The sequence below is a fragment of the Tamandua tetradactyla genome, chromosome 10 (assembly GCF_023851605.1).
Source record: "Tamandua tetradactyla isolate mTamTet1 chromosome 10, mTamTet1.pri, whole genome shotgun sequence".
Classification (NCBI taxonomy): Eukaryota; Metazoa; Chordata; class Mammalia; order Pilosa; family Myrmecophagidae; genus Tamandua; species Tamandua tetradactyla.
Genome location: NC_135336.1, coordinates 50,298,223 through 50,325,018, shown reverse-complemented (window position 1 = coordinate 50,325,018; position 26,796 = coordinate 50,298,223). Strand labels below are relative to the sequence as shown.

At 33.5% G+C, this 26,796-nt stretch overlaps 1 protein-coding gene and 2 pseudogenes across 1 annotated transcript; all 3 read left to right on the top strand.

The window, feature by feature from the left end:
* The first annotated feature begins 1,334 nt into the window (after positions 1–1,334).
* Positions 1,335–1,598, top strand: LOC143647655 (cyclin-dependent kinases regulatory subunit 2 pseudogene; annotated as a pseudogene).
* Positions 1,599–11,241: 9,643 nt separating this feature from the next.
* On the top strand, positions 11,242–12,827 carry LOC143647654 (RNA polymerase II elongation factor ELL2 pseudogene; annotated as a pseudogene).
* A 9,283-nt stretch (positions 12,828–22,110) lies between these two features.
* On the top strand, positions 22,111–23,055 carry LOC143647905 (olfactory receptor 5K1-like). The gene has a single exon (XM_077117588.1). The coding sequence runs from the start codon at positions 22,111–22,113 to the stop codon at positions 23,053–23,055; it is 945 nt and encodes a 314-aa protein (XP_076973703.1).
* Positions 23,056–26,796: the final 3,741 nt, after the last annotated feature.

Here is a 26,796-nt window from a genome sequence, read left to right as displayed (position 1 = left end):
GGTCACAAACCTGAGTATATTAGGATACCATGAAGACCCTTAAAGCAAGAAAAGTGCATATTCAGAAACTGCAGAAAAGAATATATTATAAACAAATAGTCTCAGAGAATTTGCTCTGCAGTCATGAATAGGTTCCACAATGGGTTGATATAAATATGAAGCTAATATATACAAGTTACTTAGTAAATAAAATGTGGAGAGTTAATTGATGAGCTTTCCAGGAGGCTTCATTAAAAATGTACTGCCCCCTATTTCATTCTTTATGATCTTTATACAATTTCTAAGATTATGTGGTGGTTTGGAGCTATGCATCCCAGAAAAACATTTTGAACTTAATACATTCTTGAGCCAATTCAGTTAAGGAGCGGTTCAACATGATCAGGATGCCTTAATCTATTGCTAAAGTACTTTTTAAGCAGAATGAAACTCAGACAGATGGAGAGCCACAGAGGAAGAAGTCAGAAGTTGAATATGAATGCAGTAACAAAAGAGAATTAAGAAACCAATAGAAGTGACAACGTGTATTAGCATGTGACAGAGTAGTCAAGACCAAAGATCACCAACAGCCAGCCCCAGAATACAAGTCTTCACGAAGAAAGCACTGGCTTGATAATGCCCTGACTTGGAGTCCTTCTAGCCTTAAATTCCTGTTCTTTAAGCCATTACGTTCCAGTTCTTTAAGCTGATCCATTGCTTGGTATGTGCTTGAGAAACCTAGTAAACTAGAACAAATTTTGGCACTAGTAGACAGGGGTGCTCCTATTGCAAATACCAAAGATGTGTATCTGGCTTTAGACTTAAGTAATAGGCAGAAAGTGGAAAAATTGTGAGGTGCTTTATAGAAAAAGCCTAGATTGCTTTGAAGAGACTGATGTAGAAATATGGATGCATATTTTTAAAAGGTAGTTATGTTTTAAACCCTTTTATTTATAGCCTAAGAAATAAAGAAGTTACAATTGCTGTGAAAAGAATTATGATATGTAAACCCTGTAACATTCTGAAACAAATGTAAGCTCTTCTAGCAGACTGCTTTTATTTGATATAAACTTTCGTCAAAGTCTACAGACACAGAGAAAATATAAAATGGTCATTTTAAATGTAAAATATTAAATCTGTAAACTATTTTGTTGTGTAAATTAAGTAATATATAACTGGACACCTATGTCCAAATAGAAGGATTTCTACTTAGATATATTTCAAAATATAATCTGCATCCATATGTCAAAAGTAAATGATGCAGTTGGGATCAGTTGTGTCCTTGCCCTCACCGGGTTGGGACATCCTGCAGCTGCTGGCACTTTTGGCTCTCCCGGCCTCGCTGTGCTGCCAGCAGGATGGCCCATAAGCACATCTTTTACATGGACAAGTACTTTGACAAGCATTATGAATACCGGCATGTCATGTTACCCAGAGGACTTTCCAAGCAAGCACCCAAAACTCATCTAATATCTGAAGAAAAGTGGAGGAGACTTGGTGTCCAGCAGAGTCTTGGCCGGATTCATTACCTGATTCATGAGTCAGAACCACATATTCTTCTCTTCAGACCACCTCTTCCAAAAGCCAACAAAAATGATGCATATCCGGGAGTCGTTAATTAAATCTTTTTCAAATTTAATGTATGTGTGTATATATGGTAGTATTCAGTGAATACTCGAAAAATGCACAGATCATTCATCCATATCTGTGCATGAGCTGTATTCTTCACATGACAGAGCTCGGTTAAATGCAACTGCAAGTAGGTTATTGTAAGGTATTAAAATACAATTTCTTCTAGTAGGTTTTTCCTCTTTAATATTAAAAGTGCCTGTTTGACTTTACTTCTTATTTTTGTTTAATAACGTTTTTATGTTGCATTTTAAAAAAAGTAAATGATGCTTCTGTATTTAAAAATTGTGTCATATATATATATTGTTTTTTATATATTTTTTGTATTTTTTATTTTTTTCTCTATATTATCATTTTATTTCTTTGTTGTCTTGCTATTTCTTTTTCTAAATCGATGAAAATGTACTAAGAAATGAAGATCATACATCTATGTGATGATATTAAGAATCACTGATTGCATATGTAGAATGGAATGATTTCTAAATGTGTTAATTTTTTTAATTAAAAAAATTCTGTCAGAAAGTAATTATTTTCAATATTCAACAAATTCAAGAAATCTTAAGAGAAGACCAAAAGCAAACTCAATATAGTTGGAAAATATATGGAATCCCTACTCTTACAAATCCAGGTATGCTCCATGTTTTAAATTATTAATCCCTTCAAAAACAGCACCTCCATCAGAGGTAAACTATGCTTTTTAATTTGATTCTCAACTTTGTTTTGTTTTAGAGATTATGCTTCAATGTGAATTCAGGCAGAATATGTATTCTCAGTTAAGAAAATTTTCTACTCTCATCTGAGTTATTAATACTTTCAAGCTGTCTGAAATACCCTGTCTTTATAATTAGGTCGTGTCATTCAGTTTATTAAAAATAATGCAATGTATATTAAAATTCCTATGGATTTGAACGTTTTCATGTTATTGGCTAGTTATCATGAAGCCTGACATTGTAATTTTTTTAATATATCAATTAAATCAGGTTTGTTCCCCTGATGTCATTACTTGTCATTTTTCTGGTTATCTGGAATATAATTAAATTGCACTGCTTCAATTATACATTATTGTTATAAGCATACAAATAGCTGAAAGAAGGAGATGGTATACAAGCATCCAGACAAAAAGAAGCTTTTTGATTAGTTAATGTAAAATGAAAGGAGTAACTTACTTAGAGTCTACTATTAGGCAACAAAGTAGAACATTTCATATATTACATATCAGTGAGTTAGGCATTTTTTCATGTGTTTCCATTATAAAAACTCATATTATGAAATATTTTGTAAGTCCATCTAGGTTCCCCAGGAAAATGGATGGAATTTGGATAAATATTTCCTATTCTGCCTAGCATTTTACAATTCCATTTACCATACCATAATTTGCAGTTAATTCAAAATGTTTAAAACACAATAAGCCCATTAAACAAGCATATATGACTAGAAAGCAATGCAGATTATACACAAGAAACAGTAAATTATTTGGGGTGTATATAACATGCTTGGGTGTTCCAACAACAGGAATCAGTAGTTTGGGGTCTTTAGTTAAAGTAGCATTAGAAGTAAATACAACTTAAAGAATGAAAATATATTGATATTTGGTGGAAAACAGGAATAATAACATAAGGAGAGTCGATGTTTATGAAAATAAATTTGGCCAGGAGGTAGGGAAGAAGGGATGTGAACAATTCTTGGTGAGAGGAGAAAGCTGGAACAGCTGTTGGTTAGGACCTTCAGAGAATGTGGGAAATATGGATGGAAATGTTATCAGGTTCTGAGAGTCTTCATGTAACCTAGGATTCTGAATTTATCTTAGAAGCATCAAACATTGACGTCTTCTTGGGAGCACAGTATTAGCATATTTTCAGAGCTCTGATCTGGCTTTTGATTGGCAAGAATAAAATAAATGAGACCAACCATAATATTTCACTTACTAGGTGAGAAAAGCTGAAATTGGGGGAGACGCTATGAAAGGAGAGAAGTACATATGTATTAGCATATTTTAAATAAAGAATAAGTAGTAAATTGTAACTTTGGGGATGAAAGCTTATTCCACTCTTTTTCATATCAATGATGTTATATTTGATATATATTAGAAATATTTAATTGAGTTCCTGATATATATGGGCATTCACTAAGAAATTCCTGAATACATGATGTATAAATTAACGTTTATTAAATCTCTGATTGCTAGTGAATTTAAACATTTTTTTCATACAATTATTGACCATTTTTATTTTTGCTGCATATCGTCGCTCATACCCCCTTTCAAGTTTTCCTTTGAGGCTTATTATTTTCTTGATATTTATACATTATACATCAAAACCTTATTGAGGGGTGGGGCCAAGATGGTGGCTTAGTAAGGTACGTGCATCTTAGTTCCTCCTCCAGAGCAACTACTAGGTGAACAGAAACAGTGCAGAACAGCTCCCTGGGCCACGGCAGGGAATGGACACACAGCGTACCCCAGTCTGGACTGGCTAGTCTGACTGCGAGACTCGGCTGGGGTGAGATCCCCGAGTGGTGCGTGATTTCCCGAGCAGCGGCAGCTGTGGCGGCTGGAGCTCCTTGCTCCCTCCTTCCTGGGCCAGCTGAGAGTCTCGGAGAAGCAAGTTTCCCAAGTCGCGGTGGCCGGCACCCCTCTTTTGCGGGCGGCTTCCTGGACCGGCTACGAGTCTCGGATCAGAGGGTTACCCAAGCCACAGTGGCCCTCCCCCACGGGCGGCTTCCTGGTCTGGTGAGGAATTCCCCAGGCAGCGGCAGCCGGTGACCGACGCCCCTCCCCCACGGGCGACTTTCTGGTCTGGTGGCGAATTCCCCGGGCCCGCTGCGGCTGGCGACTGACACCCCTCCAGGGAGAAGAGGGAATTTCCGACAGTGGCAGGAACTGGGTCCAACCAAACACCAATAGGGGAATTAATAAAGGAGCCACAGGGTCCCCTCAAGTCGCGGCGGCTGACACCCCCACCATGCACGGCCCCCCGAACCAACTGAGAGAATTGGATCGGAAATCCCCAGGCCGCGGAGATCAGTGACCGGGGGGATCCCTTCCAAACACGTGAGACAAACGTGTGCCACGAGCGCCAACTACTGGGAAGAATAAGAAAAACAGAACCCAGAGATTTCACAGAAAAATCTTACACCTTGTTGGGTCCGACATCCAGGGAAATCAGACTAAATGCCCAGACACCAGCAGCAGAAGATAACGGTCCATGCTCAGAAGATTGAGAATATGGTCCAGTCAAAAGAACAAACCAATAGTTCAAATGAGATACAAGAACTGAGACAACTAATGCTGAATATATGAAGAGAAATGGAAAACCTCTTCAAAAATGAAATTGATAAATTGAGGGAGGACATGAAGAAGACATGGGCTGAACAAAAAGAAGAAATAGAAAAACTGAAAAAACAAATCACAGAACTTATGGAAGTGAAGGATAAAGTAGAAAAGATGGAAAAAACAATGGATACCTACAATGATAGATTTCAAGACACAGAAGATAGAATTAGTGATTTGGAGGATGGAACATCTGAATTTCAAAAAGAAACAGAAACTATCGGAAAAGAATGGAAAAATTTGAACAGGATATCAGGGAACTCAAGGACAATATGAACTGCACCAATATACGTGTTGTGGGTCTCCCAGAAGGAGAAGAGAAGGGAAAATGAGGAGAAAAACTAATGGAAGAAATTATCACTGAAAATTTCCCAACGCTTATGAAAGACTTAAAATTACAGATCCAAGAAGTGCAGTACACCCCCAAAGAGATTAGACCCCAATAGGCGTTCCCCAAGACACTTACTAGTTAGAATGGCAGAGGTCAAAGAGAAAGAGAGGATCTTGAAAGCAGCAAGAGATAAACAATCCATCACATACAAGGGAAACCGAATAAGACTATGTGAAGATTTCTCAGCAGAAACCATGGAAGCTAGAAGACAGCGGGATGATATATTTAAATTACTAAAAGAGAAAAACTGCAAATCAAGACTCCTATATCCAGCAAAATTATCCTTCAAAAATGAGGGAGAAATTAAAATATTCTCAGACAAAAAGTCACTGAGAGAAATTGTGACCAAGAGACCACCTCTGCAAGAAATACTAAAGGGAGCACTAGAGTCAGATACAAAAAGACAGAAGAGAGAGGTATGGAGAAGAGTGTAGAAAGAAGGAAAATCAGATATGATATATATAATACAGAAGGTAAAATGATAGAGGAAAGTATTATCCAAACAGTAATAACACTAAATGTTAATGGACTGAATTCCCCAATCAAAAGACATAGATTGGCACAATGGATTAAAAAACAGAATCCTTCTATATGCTGTCTACAGGAAACATATCTTAGACCCAAAGATAAACATAGGTTGAAAGTGAAAGGTTGGCAAAAGATATTTCATGCAAATAACAACCAGAAAAGAGCAGGAGTGGCTATACTAATATCCATCAAATTAGACTTCAAATGTAAAACAGTTAAAAGAGACAAAGAAGGACACTATCTACTAATAAAAGGAACAATTAAACAAGAAGACATAACAATCATAAATATTTATGCACCGGACCAGAATGCCCCAAAATACGTGAGGAATACACTGCAAACACTGAAAAGGGAAATAGACTCATATACCATAATAGTTGGAGACTTCAATTCACCACTCTCATCAATGGACAGAACATCTAGACAGAGGATCAATAAAGAAATAGAGAATCTGAATATTACTATAAATGAGCTAGACTTAACAGACATTTATAGGACATTACATCCCACAACAGCAGGATACACCTTTTTCTCAAGTGCTCATGGACCATTCTCAAAGATAGACCATATGCTGGGTCACAAAGCAAGTCTTAACATATTTAAAAAGATTGAAATCATACTCAACACTTTCTCGAATCATAAAGGAATGAAGTTGGAAATCAATAATAGGCGGAGTGCCAGAAAATTCACAAATACGTGGAGGCTCAACAACACACTCTTAAACAATGACTGGGTCAAGGAATAAATTGCAACAGAAATTAGTAAATATCTCGAGGCGAATGAAAATGAAAACACAGCATATCAAAACGTAAGGGACGCAGCAAAGGCAGTGCTGAGGGAAATTTATTGCCCTAAATGCCTATATCAGAAAAGAAGAAAAGGCAAATGCAGGAATTAACTGCCCACTTGGAAGAACTGGAGAAAGAACAGCAAACTAACCCCAAAGCAAGCAAGAGGAAAGAAATAACAAAGATTAGAGCCGAAATAAATGAAATTGAAAACATGAAAATAGTAGAGAAAATCAATAAGACAAGAAGTTGGTTCTATGAGAAAATCAATAAGATTGATGGGCCCTTAGCAAGATTGACAAAAAGAAGAAGAGAGAGGACACAAATAAATAAGATCAGAAATGGAAGAGGAGATATAACCACTGACCTCACAGAAATAAAGGAGGTAATAACAAGATACTATGAACAACTTTACACTAATAAATACAATAATTTAGATGAAATGGACGGGTTCCTGGAAAGGCATGAACAGCCAACTTTGACTCAAGAAGAAATAGATGACCTCAACAAACCATTCACAAGTAAAGAAATTGAATCAGTCATTCAAAAGCTTCCCAAAATGAAAAGTCCAGGATCAGATGGATTCACATGTGAATTCTACCAAACATTCAAGAAAGAATTAGTACCAAGTCTCCTCAAACTCTTCAAAAAAATTGAAGTGGAGGGAAAACTACCTAATTCATTCTATGAAGCCAACATCACCCTCATACCAAAACCAGGCAAAGATATTACAAAAAAAGAAAACTACAGACCAATCTCTCTAATGAATATAGATGCAAAAATCCTCAATAAAATTCTAGCAAATCGTATCCAACAACACATTAAAAGAATTATCCATCATGACCAAGTAGGATTCATCTCAGGTATGTAAGGATGTTTCAACATAAGAAAATCAATTAATGTAATACACCATATCAACAAATCAAAGCAGAAAAATCACATGATCATCTCAATTGATGCAGAGAAGGCATTTGACAAGATTCAACATCCTTTCCTGTTGAAAGCACTTCAAAAGATAGGAATACAAGGGAACTTCCTTAAAATGATAGAGGGAATATATGAAAAACCCACAGCTAATATCATTCTCAATGGGGAAAAATTGAAAACTTTCCCCCTAAGATCAGGAACAAGACAAGGATGTCCATTATCACCACTATTATTCAACATCGTGTTGGAGGTTCTAGCCAGAGCAATTAGACAAGAAAAAGAAATACAAGGCATCAAAATTGGAAAGGAAGAAGTAAAACTATCACTGTTTGCAGACGATATGATACTATATGTCGAAAACCCGGAAAAATCCACAACAAAACTACTAGAGCTAATAAATGAATACAGCAAAGTAGCAGGTTACAAGATCAACATTCAAAAATCTGTTCAATTTCTATACACTAGCAATAAACAAGTGGAAGGGGAAATCAAGAAATGAATCCCATTTACAATTGCAACTAAAAGAATAAAATACCTAGGAATAAATTTAACTAAAGAGACAAAAAATCTATATAAATAAAACTACAAGAAACTGCTAAAAGAAATCACAGAAGACCTAAATAGATGGAAGGGCATACCGTGTTCATGGACTGGAAGACTAAATATAGTTAAGAGGTCAATCCTACCTAAACTGATTTACAGATTCAGTGCAATACCAATCAAAATCCCAACAACTTATTTTTCAGAAATAGAAAAACAAATAAGCAAATTTATCTGGAAGGGCAGGGTGCCCCGAATTGCTAAAAACATCTTGAGGAAAAAAAACGAAGCTGGAGGTCTTGCACTGCCTGACTTTAAGGCATATTATGAAGCCACAGTGGTCAAAACAGCATGGTATTGGCATAAAGATAGATATATCGACCAATGGAATCAAATAGAGTGCTCAGATATAGCCTCTCTCATCTATGGACATTTGATCTTTGATAAGGCAGTCAAGCCAACTCACCTGGGACAGAACAGTCTCTTCAATAAATGGTTCCTAGAGAACTGGATATCCATATGCAAAAAAGTGAAAGAAGACCCATATCTCACAACCTACCCAAAAGTTAACTCAAAATGGATCAAAGATCTAAACATTAGGTCTAAGACCATAAAACAGTTAGAGGAAAATGTAGGGAGATATCTTATGAATCTTACAATTGGAGTCAGATTTATGGACGTTAAACCTAAAGAAAGAGCACTGAAGAAGGAAATAAATGAATGGGAATTCCTCAAAATTAAACACTTTTTGCATCAAAGAACTTCATCAAGAAAGTAGAAAGACAGCCTACACAATGGGAAACAACATTTGGAAATGACATATCAGATAAAGGTCTAGTATCCAGAGTATATAAAGAGATTGTTCAACTCAACAACAAAAAGACAGCAAACCCAATTACAAAATGGGAAAAAGACTTGAATAGACACCTCTCAAGGAGGAAATACAAATGGCCAAAAGGCACATGAAGAGATGCTCAATGTCCCTGGCCATTAGAGAAATGCAAATCAAAACCACAAGGAGGTATCATCTCACACCCACCAGAATGGCCATTATCAACAAAACAGGAAATGACAAGTACTGGAGAGGATGCGGTGAAAGATGCACACTTATCCACTGTTGGTGGGAATGTCAAATGGTGCAACCACTGTGGAAGGCAGTTTGGCGGTTCCTCAAAAAGCTGAATATAGAATTGCCATACGACCCAGCAATATCATTGCTGGGAATCTACTCAAAGGAATTAAGGGCAAAAACTCAAACGGACATTTGCACACCAATGTTTATAGCAGCGTTATTTACAATTGCAAAGAGATGGAAACAGCCAAAATGTCCATCAACAGACGAGTGGCTAAACAACCTGTGGTATATACATACGATGGAATATTATGCAGCTTTAAGACAGGATAAACTTATGAAGCATGTAATAGCATGGATGGACCTAGAGAACATTATGCTGAGTGAGTCTAGCCAAAAACTAAAAGACAAATACTGTATGGTCCCAATGATGTGAATCGACATTTGAGAATAAACTTGGAATATGTCATTGGTAACAGAGTTCAGCAGGAGTTAGAAACAGGGTAAGATAATGGGTAATTGGAGCTGATGGGATACAGACTGTGCAACAGGACTAGATACAAAAACTCAAAAATGGACAGCACAATAATACCTAATTGTAAAGTAATCATGTTAAAACACTGAATGAAACTGCATCCGAGCTATAGGTTTTTGTTTTGTTTTGTTTTTACTATTATTACTTTTATTTTTTTCTCTATATTAACATTCTATATCTTTTTCATTTGTGTTGCTAGTTCTTCTAAACCGATGCAAATGTACTACGAAACGATGATCATGCATCTATGTGATGATGTTAAGAATTACTGATTGCATATGTAGAATGGTATGATTTCTAAATGTTGGGTTAATTTCTTTTTTTCCGTTAATTAATAAAAAAAAAAAAACCTGAAAGATTTAACAAAGGAAAAAAAAAACCTTATTGAACTTGTATATGTAGTTGTGGATCATTTTATTCTTAATAATTTGTTTCCTTTTTAATTTTGCTTATGATCTTGTGTGGAAATCAGACGTTTTCCTTTCAGGTAGTCATATCAACTGATCATTAGCTTTGTCATTTCTTTGATTCTCCTGCTGCTTAGAAACTTCTTATTATGACATCTCATATTAATTTATATATTCTGATAATTCAACTTTTCACCATTAATTATTGAATCATTCTGGGAAATATTTTGTTTAATGATCTAGAGTTACACTTTAATGCTAGTTAGGTGATTTTTTTATAAATTGAGTTTGATGTAATTACAGTCAAAATATCAGAGGTGGATTATCAGAGGTAAACAGATTATAAACACTGTTAGGTAGATAACCAAGAAAATATTGAAAGAAACTGATATCAGATATCAGATAGTAAAATGTGTGATAAAAGTCGATAGTTTTAACAACTTCATATTAGTTCAAGAATTAACATACATATGACACAAACAAAATATTGTCTTGACAAACCCAAGGATAACATAAGACTACCCTCACATCAATCTAGAGAGAAATGGTTCCTTTTATCTTGGCCTAGGACTGTTGTCTAATTTGGATCATCTTTTCTATGTCTTGTTTTTTATTGTTCACTTAAAGTTTTATATTGGGAAACAAAAATATAAACAAATTGCTTGCCCAGGCTCCGAGCAATTAACTTCATTAAAGTTATAATAGCTATTTAAGTTTGCATAATAGGTTTATTTTTATTGTTGGGATATGAATGCAAGTTCATTTGTCACATGTAATCAGAGTGGAGATTTTAATTAAATTATTCTGCATTTTTGTAGCATTTTAAGCTGTCTACAAAGAATTATTGTCACCATTTATCTCAAATGCTGCAGTCAAATCTAATTTTCTCAAATTTATGCATGAATGTGTTAAAGAGGCAGTGTAGATGATCCTAGATTGTTTTAGATATATAAAACATGCTTGAAAGTTTAGAATATGGAGATCACTGTGGTCTGAAGATTTAGTTAACATTTTAGTAGGTAGCATGATATATAAACTACTCCTCTAATAATAGATGGAAATAATTTTGATATTTTAACAGGAATAAATGGACTAAAGCAGGGACATATTGTTTGTTGAAATGAGTGTGATATTCGGGGTGAAGGAAGGTGTAGGTGAGCAATGGTTGGACAGAATAATAAAGCTGGAAGAGCAGTTGATAAGTGCAGGAAATGAAGATTAAAATGGATAAGGTTGGAGAGAAGTTTAAATGACACCCAAATAATTTGAATCTATTTTAGACATAAAAAAGTATAATGCATTTCTGGAAGTAGGCTGTTGCTTCTGTCAATAACAAGAAACTAGATCCACTGTTTTCCAATAAGGGTTAAATAGATCTGAAAATGATCAAGAGAGGGGAGCATAAATGAGTAATCAAATATTAGGGAGCTCTTATGTGATAAGCTAAAAATGTTAGGAAGAATCTCTATGGACAAGTTGGATAGGATAAATGATGGGTATTTTTGAACCTCTTAATTTGTTCACCATTATGAGGGTATTCTCAGAACTCTAAGAATATCCTAACATCAAGGAGAGCTTGAAAGCAAGGAATGAATGTATTCAGGTAAATGTAGAAAATGATAATTTTATTTCTATGTAGTCTTATAGAAATTGCTCTGTACAGGCAGGTATGGGTTCCACATTGTGTTGATATGAATATTAAGGTGAAATACACAAATTAATTATAAAACATGCGAATATTTACTTCCTGATTTTCTAGTTATGTTTCATGAAAGGTGAAAAAAATCTCCCCTTTCATATTTAGCCATCTATATACACCTCCTAAAAGTATAAATTGACTTATGTACTGTGTGCCATTTTAAACATAATTCCAAATGAATAATATAAAAAATACTTATTTGGTGGAAAAAGTATATGTACAAATTAGTTAATTTTAAGGACACTATGAGGATAGGACTGTAAATTCTAACTCCAAATCCCCTAACACTCCAGAAGGCAGGGGGAGGGGGTGGGGACTCAAGTCCTACCTGCTGACAGTTTTAGTGAAAACTAGCAAGACAAATATACTTCTAGGTCTTCTCTGGAAACTTTACCCCTTGGTTCAGTTCTACTAAAGTATCCAAAGTGTATGGAAGAAAATCATTCAATATCTCACAAAAAAGTCCAAAAGGAAAGCTAAAAAACACAAGGAAAGGAACTAAATTAAAAAACATGGTATTGAGACTATTCAGGGAAAAGATGGAGGTCCTTAAAAAAGAAGAGGAAATTGCCAAGCTAAATAACTCCAGTCCAAATTCCAGTGAAGGAGTTAAAGAGAATTGTACTGCCTCTACAAGGCCTTCCCCAACAGCTGAACTCCTAGATCATTTGACAAAATATATTGCTATTGTCTCCTATGAACAATGCCAGAATTACAAGGATGACTTCAATGCTGAGTATGATGAGTCTAGAGCCCTGCATGCCAGGATGGAGACTGTAGCTAGAAAATTTATCAAATTGGATGCACAATGAAAGCGCCTTTCTCCTGGCTCAAAAGAGTATCAGAATGTTCATGAAGAAGTTTTACAAGAATATCAGAAGAACAAGCAGTCTAGTCCCAATTACCATGAAGAAAAGTACAGAGGCAAGTATCTTTGTAACAAGCTGGTGCACATCAAAAGACTAATAGGTGAGTTTGACCAACAACATGCAGAGTCATGGCACTAGAACTCTGCTGGGACCAGAAGATATGAATAAACCTAAGTTTACTTATTTAAAATTCCAAATGACTTGCTCTAAGATTTTAAAAAGATATAGCTTTGCCTGTTGAATGTTTCAGCATTAGTAAATGAGTCCTTTTTTTTTTTCACTTTACTTTGCTTCCTTGCATCTTTGAAGCTGATTTTTCTGGTCTTTTTTCCCCTTAGACTTGTGTTTGTCAATGAGAACTACTTTTTTTGGAATGATATTGGAAATCCAGTATCTATACTTAAAACATTTCTTTTCTTTAAAAACTTGTATTGTCATTAGAAATTATTTTCTTAAATATTGGGGACACAGTTTCCACACTTCAAAGTTGTGTGCATTAAAAAATACATACACAAACAGCAGTAATGTGCAAAGTGAAATGCTTTTGAATAAACATAAGCCTATTTTTTGCCTTTCTTAATGTGAATTCTTTACCTTAAATGGTATAATATTTAGAAATTTGCACAAAGTACAGAAAAATTTAAAACATTGTTTTGGAGGGTTAATAGAAAACCATATGTGTGCATCTATAGATATACATACACATAGGTATATGCAGACTGACTTGATCAAGAACAGTGAATCTGCCCTGCAAGTTAACCCCCCATTGCAATGGTTGCCTTAAACTGTTTGCTGGTTGTGGACGTAGTGTGGTTGATCATTAGCTACACTGCTTCCCACTTGATTAGAGCAATTGGAAGCACACTGCGGCCTACCAGCGTCAAAAGTGTGTGCTCGAACTGTGTGTATGTGTGCAGAGGTTGTGTGGATGTGAGCATGCATGAAGGGAAAAAGAGCTGCTACTCTCAGTAGGCCAAATGCTTAGATAAACAACTGATGAGTGTTACTGTAGGTTGTTTTTTGTTTTCTGTCAAATTGCTACTTCTATTGTGGAAGACAAAAGCATTTCCAATTTCAACAGTTTGTCAGTTTTATTAATGTTGGGCAAAATCAAAATGTTATGAAAATGAAACAGCTTTATAGTTTTGGGGCAAAATTATAAGATCAAAAACGTAGTTAACCTATTTATAACTATATTTATATACTTACTGCTATAAAGTATTTTTTAAGAGAGATATGCAAAAAAGCTATAACGTACGTGAAATGCATATTTAAAGATTTTTTTTTCATTCTTGTGTGCCAGGAATGTAAGAAAAGCAGATATATTTATCCATACTATACTGTGATTCATCAAACAGCACAAACTTTCATATCATGGAGTTTATCTGTTGACTTTGATTTCAACTGTCACCTGTTTTATCATGTGGGAACACAAGTTATGTGGTAAAAAAATGTAAGGATTTTGAACTAATGTTAATTCAAGTTGTGTTGTCTTATCGCATTGTCTTTTTAAAGTGCTGCCAGTTGAAAAGGGAAGCATTATGTTTACAAATCTGTTTTGAGATGTTTGCCAAATATTTGGTAGTATCTTAAATAAATATGTTTTTCACCAGGAAAAAAAAAATTATATATAAAGAGAAGTACTTATTGTATGCCATTTTCAAACATAATTCCAGCAAGATAATTTATGAAAATTTTATCAGCCCCCAAAAAATACATGTACAAGAAAATTACTTTTAAGAAAACTAGAAAGATATTCAATACAAAATTTGCATCAATATTATTTAGAAATACTGAAGCAAAAATGGGTAACAGATTTGTAGACAACTTTTGCATAAATTCATACAGAAAAATTTTACTGCTAAAAGTCTGTAAATATTCCTATGAACTCTGATATCTAGTTTGAGATCATAGAACTCAAAATTAGGGGAAATAATACCCACTAAAAGATTGTGTACCAGTATTTAAAAGACAAGGGAGAATGATTAAAGAAGCTCCTCTGCCTGTTCTACAAAAGAAAATTTGGAGGGAAAATTACATACATTCTATATTAGAATCTATTTTTCCATTATTCCTTTCTCAATAATGTGAAGTTGACCAGACTTGGCCACTCCACTCAGTGACAAATGAATTTATCCTCATAGGTTTTAAGGATTGGCCAGAGATAAAGCCACTTCTGTTTGTGGTTTCTTTGCCATCTATCTGATCACCATGGTGGCAATCTTCATTTGGTAGTGCTGATCTATATGGATTGTCATCTTCAACAACAATGTACATCTTTTTGGGCAACCTGGCTCTAATATATTCTTGCTGCTTCTATGCTATTGCCCTCAAGCTGTTAGATAAATCTTTTCAGAAGATAGAATGATTTTCCTATATGAATTCATGGCACTATTCTATTTTTTCTGCATTGATGAAACTGTGGACTGCTTTCTTCTGGCAACAATGGCCAATGAGAGGTATATGGCTATCTTCGTTTGCAAGCTGCTGGAATGCAATAATACCAGAAGTAGCAAAAAAGGGGAATTTAATAAGGTTCAAGTTTACAACTCTAAGGAAGTTTACATGTCCAAATTAAGGCGCCAACAGAAAGGTTACCTTCACTCGAGAAAGGCCTGTGGGTCAGGACATCTCGATCAGCTGGGTGGTCACGTGCCTGGCATCTGCTGGTACCTTGCTCCAGGCACTGTTGCTTTCAGCCTCTGTTCCTGTGGAGTTTCCTCATTTCACTTCTCCAGGGCTGACTTTCATCTGTTGGCTTCCCTTGGTTCTCTCCATGTTCTGCTTGCTTAACATCTTATGGCAACATCTGCTGGGTTTCAAGCGTCTCCAAACATCTGTGTCTCTGTTCTCCATGTGTCCTCATCTGTGTCAGCTCTGCTGTGATGATTCTATGAGCTCTGAAGCGTCTGTCATTTCTCTAGGCTTGGCATTACTGCAGTTTCCTAAAAAAATTTTTTCCTCTTTTAAAGGATTCCACTCAACTAATCAATACCTACCCAAAGTGGGTGTTGTCACATCTCCATCTAATCAAAAGTTAATATGCACAACTGGGTATGTCATATATCCTGGGGATAATTTCATAAAAAGACTCCAACCTACATTATTGAATCAGGATTAAAATAAATGGCTGTATCCACAAAATTGAATCAAGATTAAAACATGGCTTTTCTGGGGTACATAATATTTCAAACTGGTGCAGTGGCAATATGCAGCCACTGTAGTACCACATCAGGGTGTTGAATATGCTCTGATTCCAGATGATCCCAGGGGCCTACATATCTGGAAACCTTCATATTGTGGTTCATGTGGGGTTACTGTTCAGGTTGACTTTCTGTGAATTTAATCATATCACCACTTTTTTTGTCATGTGTTTTCACTGTACTGACTTTCTTGTGTTGACCACTATAAAGTGAACCAATTATGGCAGGTTCATTTCAGATCTTTACTGATATCACAGTTCTTATCTCTTATCTCTACATATTTTCAGTATCTTCAAATTGATATCCATGAAGGAAGAGGCAAAGCCTCATCTACTTGTGCTTCCCACTTTCTCTCTGTTTCAATATTCTATAGTTCTCTTCTTTTTGGTTATGTTCAACTGAATTCAGTGAAAGAAGACAAAGAGACACCAGCTGCTGTTTTTTACACTCAAATATTCTTTCATTAAAGCACTTTATTTATAGTTTAAAAAATAAGGAAGTAATATATGCTGTGAAAAGAATTATGATGTATAAATCTCATAACATTCTGAAACAAATATAATCTCTCCTAGCAAATTGTTTTTATATGATATCAGCTTTTTTAAAGTCTAAAGATAAAGAGAAAGTATAAAATATCCATTTTAAATGTAAAATATCCCATCTGTAACTATCATGATGTGTAAATTAAGTAACATATAAATGGATACTTATGTTCATAAGAGGGTTTCCACTGAAAAGTATTTCAAAATATAAACTGAGTCCATAAGACAAAAGTAAACAATTACTCCAGCATTTACAATTTGTGTCAGAGTATAATTGGTTGCAATTTTCAACAAATTCAAGAAATCCTCAGAAAAGAAGTCCACAAATAAAATAAATATGTTTGGAAAATATATGGAATCCCTAATGAGCAGCTGTACTCCAAATTTCCATATATTAATCCCTTCACAAGAAACAGCATCCATCAGATGTAAACTGTGCTTTAGAATTTGATTCTCAACTTCACTTTTTTTTTAGATATCATATTGCAATGTGGTTTCATGTAGAATATGTATTCTCAAGTTAAAAAATTGTCATCTCTCATCTGAGCTATTTATTCTTTCGAACTGTCTGAAATGCACTATCTCTAAAATTATATTTTGTCATGCTGTGTTGTTAAAAATGATGCAATTTATTTAGAAATCCCTATGAATTTGAAAGTTTTCATATATATGACTAGCTATCCATGAGGCATGACATTGCAGTTCTTCAATGTATCAATTAAATCAATGCTTTGTTCCCCAATGTCATTATCTGTCTTATTTTTATTAGGAATATGATTAACCTGCACTCTTTCCAATAGACATTATTGTTATAAGCATATCAATATGCTTATACTGAGGGAGATGGTGTGCAAGCATCTGAACAAAAAAATATTTTAGATTAGTTAGTGTAAAATAACCAAAAAATAACTTACTCTGAGCTTACTATCTATCAGACACCAAACTAGAACTTGAGCGTAAATTATATACCAATGAATTAGACATTATTTTTCATGCTTTTCCAGAATAAAAATTCACACTATGAAACATTTTGTAGCTAATCCAAGTTCATTTATGTCCCCCAGGAAGATGGTTGAGATTTGGATAAATACATCCATTTCCACCTGGCATTTTACAACTCCTCTGACAGTACTATATTATGTAGCTAATTCAAAATTTTACAAAACAATAAGCATATTGAACAAACATATATGAATAGTAAGCAATGCAGATTATACACAAGCAACTGTAGATTGTTTGTGGCGTACGTAACATGCTTGGGATTTCCAACAATAGGGAACATTAGTCTGGGGTATTTAGTTAGAGTAGCATTAGAAGTAAATGCAACTTAATGAATGAAAATATACTGATAGTTGGTGGAAAACAGGAATAATAACAACGCTTAGACAAAGTGAGAAAGCTGGAGTAGCTACTGGTTAGGGCTTTTGGAGAATGTGGAAAATATGGGTGGAAATGTATCAGGTTCGAAGAATCTGAATTTATCTTAGATGCATCAAACATTGACGTCTTCTTGGGAACACAGTAATATCATTATAGTTTCAGAGATCTGATCTGGCTTTTGATTTGAGAGACTAAAATAAATGAGACTAACAATAAATTTCACATAATAGGTGAGGAAAACTGAAATTGGGGGAGACTTTGTGAAAGAAGAAAGGTGCATAGGTATAAGCACATTTTAAAGAAAGAACAAATAGCAAATTGTAACTTTTGGATAATAAAATAAAGGCTTATTCTGCTATTTTGCATATTATTAATGATATATTTGATATTAGATTACCAATATTTAATACTAGTGCCCAACACATAGGACTTTTGAAAGCATTTCCTGTGTACATGATGTATAAATTATGTTGTTAAATCTTTGATTGCTAGTGAATTTAAACATTTTTTCATATATTATTGACCATTTATATTTTTCCTTCAAATCATTCTCATGTCCCTAGTCCAGTTTTTCACTGAGGCTTACACTTTTCTTGATATTTATGTATACATTATACTTCACAAGGGTATTGAACTTATGTATGGTGGTGGATCATTTTATTTTCAATATTTTTGCCTTCCAATTTTACTTATGATGTTTTGTGATGTACAGATATTTTCCTTTTAGGTATTCATATCTATAGATCATCCCCTCTCTAATTTCTTTGATTTTTTGTTGCTTAGAAACTTCCTATTATGAAATCTCATATTCATTTATATTTTCTCATACTTCCATTTTTCACCTTTAACTATTGAATCGTTCTGTAATATATTTCATTTCATTATCTAGAATAACATTCTAATGCTAGTTAGATGATTCTTTAAATAAATTGAGAGTTTGATGGCATTGCACTCAAAATACCAGAGGTTGGTTATGAAGAAATGTGTAGACAGATTCTAAAATCTGTGCATAGATAAGTCAGGAAAATATCAAAAGAGACTGATATCAGATACTAAAATATGTGATAAATCTACAATAATTTTAACAACTTCATATTAGTTCAAGAATCAATACGCAGATGTTGCAAAACAAAATGCTGTCCTGAAGCAAACCCAAGGATATGGCAAGAATAACAACACAAATCAAAAAGAGAGAAATGACTTTTTATATCCTGTCCTAGGACTCTGTCCTGTTTGGATACTCTTTCCCTGTGTTTTATTTTATATTGTCCACTTAAAGTTTTGTACTTGGAAATAGAAATATAGATAAATTTGAACTACAGGCTCCTATCAAGTAACTTTAACAAAGTTTTAATAGTTATGTAAGTTTGCACATAATAGGTTTAATTTTTCAGATAATTAATTAATAAACATTTTCATTAGTCCATTTTAATTTGTTATATAAGAAATACAGACAGATAAAATCCCCATAAACTAATATTTTTCGAGTCTTAAATAATTTTAAGAGCATAACGGAGTCCAGAGCTCAAAATATTTGAGATTCTCTGAATGGAATGGGATATTGTACCTCTGTTTATTTGGTGGATATTGATCCCCATTCCTTTTTGTAAGGCATCATGATATCTTTTGCATGTTTCTGATATATTGGTTACATCAGGATCAGCACTATCAAGCAGATTTCAGTAAAGGTCAGTTTATTAACTTCAGTCTCTCACAAAACTTCTTTAATTATTACCCCATGGTTTAAATGTTTTAGGGAACAAATATTCCCATAGAAATAAAATGATGGCAATGCATGTAAACCCCTTTAGGATTTAATGGAAAACATATCTTGAACTGTAAAGAATATAATGATGACACTGACCTATTAGCCATATTCTACAGGATCGTCCTTTAATTCCAAATGTTTTGAAGACCGAGATACTTATTTGGAAGTTCTATAAGTACAATACTAATACCTTAAAGCAAGTGGTGAACTATGACAAAAACTTTCCCTGTGAAATCTTGGTAAGAGAAATATTCTCTTTACTTTTTCTTTTTATAATACCATCCATGAATACTTTCTTCTCTAAATTTATTCAGCAATTTTTCATTGTTCTTAGATTTCAACTCCTTAGTATTTTTCAAGCTTTGCTTTAAGTTGAAGACTGTGAAGACTAAGATGAGATATAATACTGCAACTTTTTCAGACTATAAAGTAGAAATTCAAAGCATACAATAAGATCACATAGTAATTATTTTAAATAATAAGGACTGTTCAGTGAAAGTTATTTTTAATTTATATGAATCATGAAATTGTTAACATTGAATGATTTAAAAATACCAAATAAAATTGCATCAAATCCTTTATATTGAATTTGACATTGTATACAAGTAACCAGTTTTTACTAAAGAACTTACAGGAGTTACATCTTCAGATAACTTCTAGTGCATCACTTAAAAATGAGAGAAGATAGGCCTGAAAAGCAAAACACAATTTGTTCTCTAAAATACTAGTTGGTGTTTAAGCAATTATGTTTTTCTAAGAATTGGGAAGTTAAACCATGCTTAATTTTTTATATAAATTTATAGGTATGGTATATACTTTCAAAAATTGTATAAATATACAAGGAAGCAGGGAAAAAGTAGTAATAAATCAAATCAAATAAAAGAAAAACACATTTTATGAAATGAATTTTTTGAATAATTTGTTTTTTATTGTTTCCTTCCAAGTTAAAAATTTAAATATTCAGACATCAAGAAGGTAAGTTACTATCTTTGGTAGAATACCGAAATCAAGTTCATTTGTCACAGGTGATCAGAATGGAGATGGTATTTGAATCATTCTGCACTTTTTGTAATATTTTGAAAGTATTTACAAAGAATTATGTGGCAATTTTTCTCAAATGCTGCAATCCTATAAGGAAATAGGGCATAAATATATAAAAAAGCAATAAAATTATCCTAGATTGTTTTGGGTATATAAAACATGCCTGAATGTTTGGAATATGGATATCACTGTTTGGTCTGGATTACTTAGTTAAAATTTTAGTAAGTGGCATTATATATAAACTGTTCCTTTATAATGGATGGAAGCAATTTTGATATTTTAACGAGAATAAAAGACTAAAAGCAGGGACAGGGTGTTTGCGGATATGAGTAGTATTCAGGGTGGGGAGTAGATGTGGATGAGAAATGGTTGGACAGAGTAATAAAGCTGGAAGGGCAGGTATTAAATGTGGGAAAAGAGGAATGAAGAGGATAAGGTTGGAGAGAACGTTGAATGATATTTAAGGATTTCGAATCTTCTTAGAGATACTAAAGTATAATGCTTTTCTCGGAAGCAGACTGTTACTTCTGCCAATATCAGGAAATTAAGCCCACTGTTTTTCGATAAAAATAAAGAGATCTTAAAATGATCAGGGAATTGGGTACTTAAATGAGTTATCAAATAATAGGGAGCTTTATGTGAAAAGCTAAAAATGTCAGGATGACACTTTATGGAGCAAGTTGGATAGGGTAAATGATGGGTATTTTTAAATCCTCATAATTTGTTCATGTTATGAGAGTATGCTCAGAAGCCTAATAATATATTAACATGAAGGAAAGCCTTACAGCAAGGAATGAATATATTCAGATAAATGGAGAAAAAAATGTTGCTTTATTTATAAATAATCTTAGAGAATTTGCTCTCCAGGGGCAGGCATAGGTTCCATATTCTGTTGATCTAAATATGAAAGTGAAATATACAAATTAATTATTAAGTAAATATGTGGATATTTATTTCCCAATTTTCCAGGTATGTTTCATGAAAGACCAATGGTTCTCCTTTTCCTAATCTTATATATCTACTTGTTCCATTTTTAAACATAATTCCAATGAAGTAGAATAAAATAAGATTATTCGGTGGAAAAAAAAATACGTGTACCAATCATTGTTTTTAAGGACACCATAATGATCTTCAGTAGTAAAACTGACATTGAGATTATTTGAAAATGCTGTTCCATGTATGGACATCTGAGATTTGTAAACCAACCTTCCACAAATGTGTACAGAAAACTACTACTGTAAGGACTCTCTTTGAAACTGTCAAAATATTCTTCTGAATGCTGTTCAAATAACTTGAAGCCATAGATGTGAACTATAGGGGAAATAATATGTTCTACAATAAGTGTGAATGTATTAGAATGCAAACAGAAGATGATTGAAGAAACTCCTCTGCCTGTTGTATGACGGCAAATATGAACAGAAATTAAGTCATTGTAAATTAGAATCTTATTTCTCCATTATTTCTATCTCAACATAGAAAAGGTGGGAATGACAGAAGATAACCACTCCATAACAACTGAATTTATCCTTAGCGTATTTACTGATGAACCAGAGCTGAAGAACCTTCTCTTTGTGGTGTTTTTTGCCATCTATCTGATCACCATGGTGGGGAATCTTGGTTTGGTGGTTTTGATCTATATTGATCGTCATCTTCACACACCAATGTACATCTTTCTGGGCAACCTGGCTCTGATGGATTCCTTTTGCTCCTGTGCTGTTACACCCAAGATGTTAGAGAACTTCATTTCAAAAGACAGAACGATTTCCCTCTATGAATGCATGGCACAATTTTATTTTTTCTGCTTTGCTGAAACTGTGGACTGCTTTCTTCTGGCAGCAATGGCCTATGACAGGTATGTGGCAATATGCAGCCCACTGCAGTACCACACCAAGATGTCGATGAAACTCTGTGTTCAGATCACTACAGGGACCTACATAGCTGGAAGTATGCATGCCATGATTCATGTGGGGTTACTGTTCAGATTAACTTTCTGTGGCTCTCATGAAATTGGTCACTTTTATTGCGATGTGTTTCCATTGTACAGAATTTCTTGTGTTGACCCCTTTATCAATGAACTGGTGCTACACATCTTGGCAGGTTCAATTCAGATCATCACTAATATCATAGTTCTTATCTCTTATCTTTACATACTTTTCACTATTTTCAAAATGAAATCCAAACAGGGAAGAGGCAAAGCCTTACAAACTTGCGCATCCCACTTTTTCTCAGTCTCAATATTCTATGGTTCTATAATTTTTGTGTATGTTCAACCAAGTTCAGTCAAAGAAGAAGATAAAGATATACCTGTTGCTGTTTTTTATGCTCAAGTAATTCCCTTAATAAATCCTTTTATTTATAGTCTAAGAAATAAGGAAGTAATAAATGCTGTAAAAAGAATTGTGAAGAATAAATCTCAGAATACTGTGAAATAAATATCAGCCCCTGTATCAAACTGGTTTTAATATGGTAACTTTTTCAAAGACAATGGATAGTAAGAAAATGTAAATTGTCTATTTTTGTGTGTAAAATATTGAATAATTAAAATTAGATGATATGAAAGCAAGATAATCTTTAAATAGATATGTACATTCAAAGAAGGGTTTCTACTGTGATGCATTGCAAACTCTAAGCTAATAGAATCCATCAAGTACAAGTAAATGATTACTCTGAATTCACAAATTGTGTCAGACTAATGAATTTCAATGTTCAATAAATTCAACACATACTAAGTAAAGATCACATTATATAAATATAATAATATTGCTAAGTGTATGGAATCCCTAATCATAAAAACTCAATCCAATTTTTGAAATATAAATCCCTTCTTAACAAACAACGTCTATCAGATGAAAACTATCCTTTTGAAACTGATTCTCTTGATTTTGTTCTAGAGATTATGATTGCGTATGGATCCATTCAGAAAATGTATTCTCAAGTAAGAACATTTTCATCTCTTCTCTTAGTTATTTATCTTCTCAAACTGTTTGAAATAGAGCATCTTCCAAAAGGAGATTTGTCACTCTGTGTGTGAAATGATGAGATTTATAATGAAATCCCTATAGATTGAATGTTTTCAGGTAGTTTGATTAGTCGTTCATGATGGATAGCACTGCAACTCCTGAAAAAATCACTGAGGTCCATTATTTGATCCCCAATGTCATTAGTAGTCTTGTTTACTGTTAGTAATATCATAAACCTGCACTGTTTTCAAAGTAAACTGTTATAGTCACATCATTAGCAGAAAGAGGGAGCTGCTGTGAAATCATCTGAACAAAAAATATTTATTGATCACTAAAGAAAAAAGCTTACTCAAACCCTACCATATGCCAAACACTAAACCAGAATATGCACATATATCGCCTGCCCATGATCTGATCATTAATTTTTCATGCTTTTCCAGATTAAAACTCACACTATTAAACATTTAGTAGTTTACCCAACTTCATCTAGTCACCCTTGAATAGAGTTGGGATTTGTTTCAATACTTTGTTTTATCCAAGCGTTTTACTATTTCATTCACAATTAATGTAAATTAGTTATCTCAAAGTATTTGCATTGTAAGAAATATATTGAACACACATATATGAATTAAAACCAATGCAGATCATGTGCAAGTAATCCTCAAATGTGTAGGGTATACATAACATAATTGTGGGTTTAGGTATTGGCGATCAGTCTTGCCCAGGGTATTTAGTTAAAATAACTACAGAAGTAAATATGCTTTAATGAATGCAAACTTTTTTGGTATTTGTGGAAAACAGGAGTAATAGCATGAACAGTCAAAGTTAATGGAAATGTGTTTGGTCCTGGATCAGCGAAGTGAACAACAGGTGGACAGAATGAGAAAGGTGGCAGACCTGTTGCTGAGATCTCTTGGTGGATGTGGGAAGAAAAGATGGAAGTAGATTAGGTTACTCAGACTCTTAATGGTATCCTAAAGAATCTTAATTTGTTTTAACTCATCTAAAAAGCATCAGACATTGAGTTCTTCCTGGCAGCAGAGTTATATAATTTCAGAGCTCTGATCTGGCACTTTATTGTAAAAGAAATTCTATGATCAATGACATTAACCACAAGAATTCTTATAATACATAAAAAAAGGTGAAACTGGAGAATACTCTACAAATGGAGAAGGGTGCATTGATATAAAAATATTTTAAAGAAGGAAAAATTGTAAATTGCAATTTACTTTTTGATAATAAAACGAAGGCTTATTTTGTTCATTTGAGTATTGATGATGTATTTGATATGATGTTAGAAGGATTTAATACAGTGTCTGAAATATTTAGGCATTCAATAAGTATTTCCTAAGTACATCATGTATAAACTAATATGACATTATCTTTGATTAATGAATTTAAAATTTTTTCATACATATATTGACAATTTTAATTTATACTGAAAATCACTCGCTTTTGTCCTTTTGCCACCTTTTTGAATGAGTCTTCTGATTTCTTTGAGGCTGTTGCACTTTTATGTAACTATGTGTCTTTTTTTCTCATTACTTATTTGCCTTCTCAGTTTCCTTATAATGTTTTCTGATGTGCAGAAAATTTCATTTTAATGTATTCATTAATATTGATCACTCCCATTCTAATTCCTGTGTCTCTCTTCCTGAATAGAAACTTCCTATTCAGAAAACTCATATTCATTGATATTTCCAGATCCTTCTATTTCACCTGTTAATTATTGAATCATAATGAGATATACGCTGCTTGCTGTTCTAAAATAAGTCTATGATGCCAATGAAATGTTTTATAATAAATGAAGTATCATAAATGAAGTAAATTGATGTAATTACAATAAAAATATCAGAGATGGCTTATGAGGAACTAGGTAAACTATTCTGAAATGTGTCAGATAGATAAGCCAAGAAAATAGTGAAAGAGCCTGATATCAGATGTTAAAGTGGGTGATAAATCTATGTTAACTTAAACAAATATATTAGTATAAGAATCAATGCTCAGTTTATAGAAAGAAAACATAGTTAGAAGTCAACTGAAAGATATAGTAAGAATAATATAAAAAACAAACCAGTAAAGAGTGAAAACTAAGTTAAAGCATGGGCCATAGTTATTAGTACAATTATAAAACTGTGCTTTCTTCAGTTGTAACAAATGTACCACACCAATAGAATAGTACAAAACTCTGTATTTTATGCATGATAAAAATTTATATTTAAAAAATATGTAAATAAAGTTTTTTTTTTTTATGCCCCAACCTAAGGGTGTTTAACTATTTGGAACTTCTTTTTGTTTTGTTTTACTCTGCTCAGGTAAAGTTTTATTATGGAAAATTACAAATATAAACAAAATGCATCTCTCACCAGCTTCAATAAATTTTTATACAGTTATTTAAATTAGCATGTAATAGGTTTATTTTATTTTTAAAATAATTAATAAACAAAGATTTTTATTACTTAGTTTTAACTCCTTTTATAAGTAATATAATTAGACTAAATACAGTAAACAAACATTTTATTCGGTCCAGAATAATTTTTAAATACATGAAGAAGTCTGAAGACTAAAAAGTTTGAGATTCTCTGAATTGGATGGATGTTGAACCTCTGTTTCCATCCTCTATTTGGTGACATTGTTTTGGTAAGCCTTACATCCACTGATCCCCTTTCCCTTTTCTAAGGCTGCATGATTTTCTTTAGGTACTCATGCAGCCCTGCCCCATTACCTATATTGAAAATCAAAATTTGTAAAATTGTTTGTGGCCAATAAGACAGGAAAGGTGGCTTTCTAGAAGTTTACCAAAATATGTTTTATTTATTTAAAAGATATCTAAAAAAGTGGACTCATTCACTCTGAATGCAATGTGTATGGCTATGAAATCTGACATCATCTTCATCCAATTTACCTTCAAGGGGCAAGCCACTCTGTGCATGAAATAAACATGCAATAGAGGATGTAATTGAGGGAATCAGTGAGAAATAACACCAGAGTAATAGAAATAAAATACCTCTTTTAGTGGAATCCAGTTGATTTTCTTACTGCTTAAACTGTTTGAAGAGATGTTTAATTTACAGCTGAAAGAATATTATCTGATACATTCATGGGTTTTACTTTATGATTTAGCTTTATTTTTTGCGTTCCATATAAGCTAATCCTCAACAATCTATTTTTACAAATAACTCTTCAGTTGTATCCATTTTGACATTATAGCAT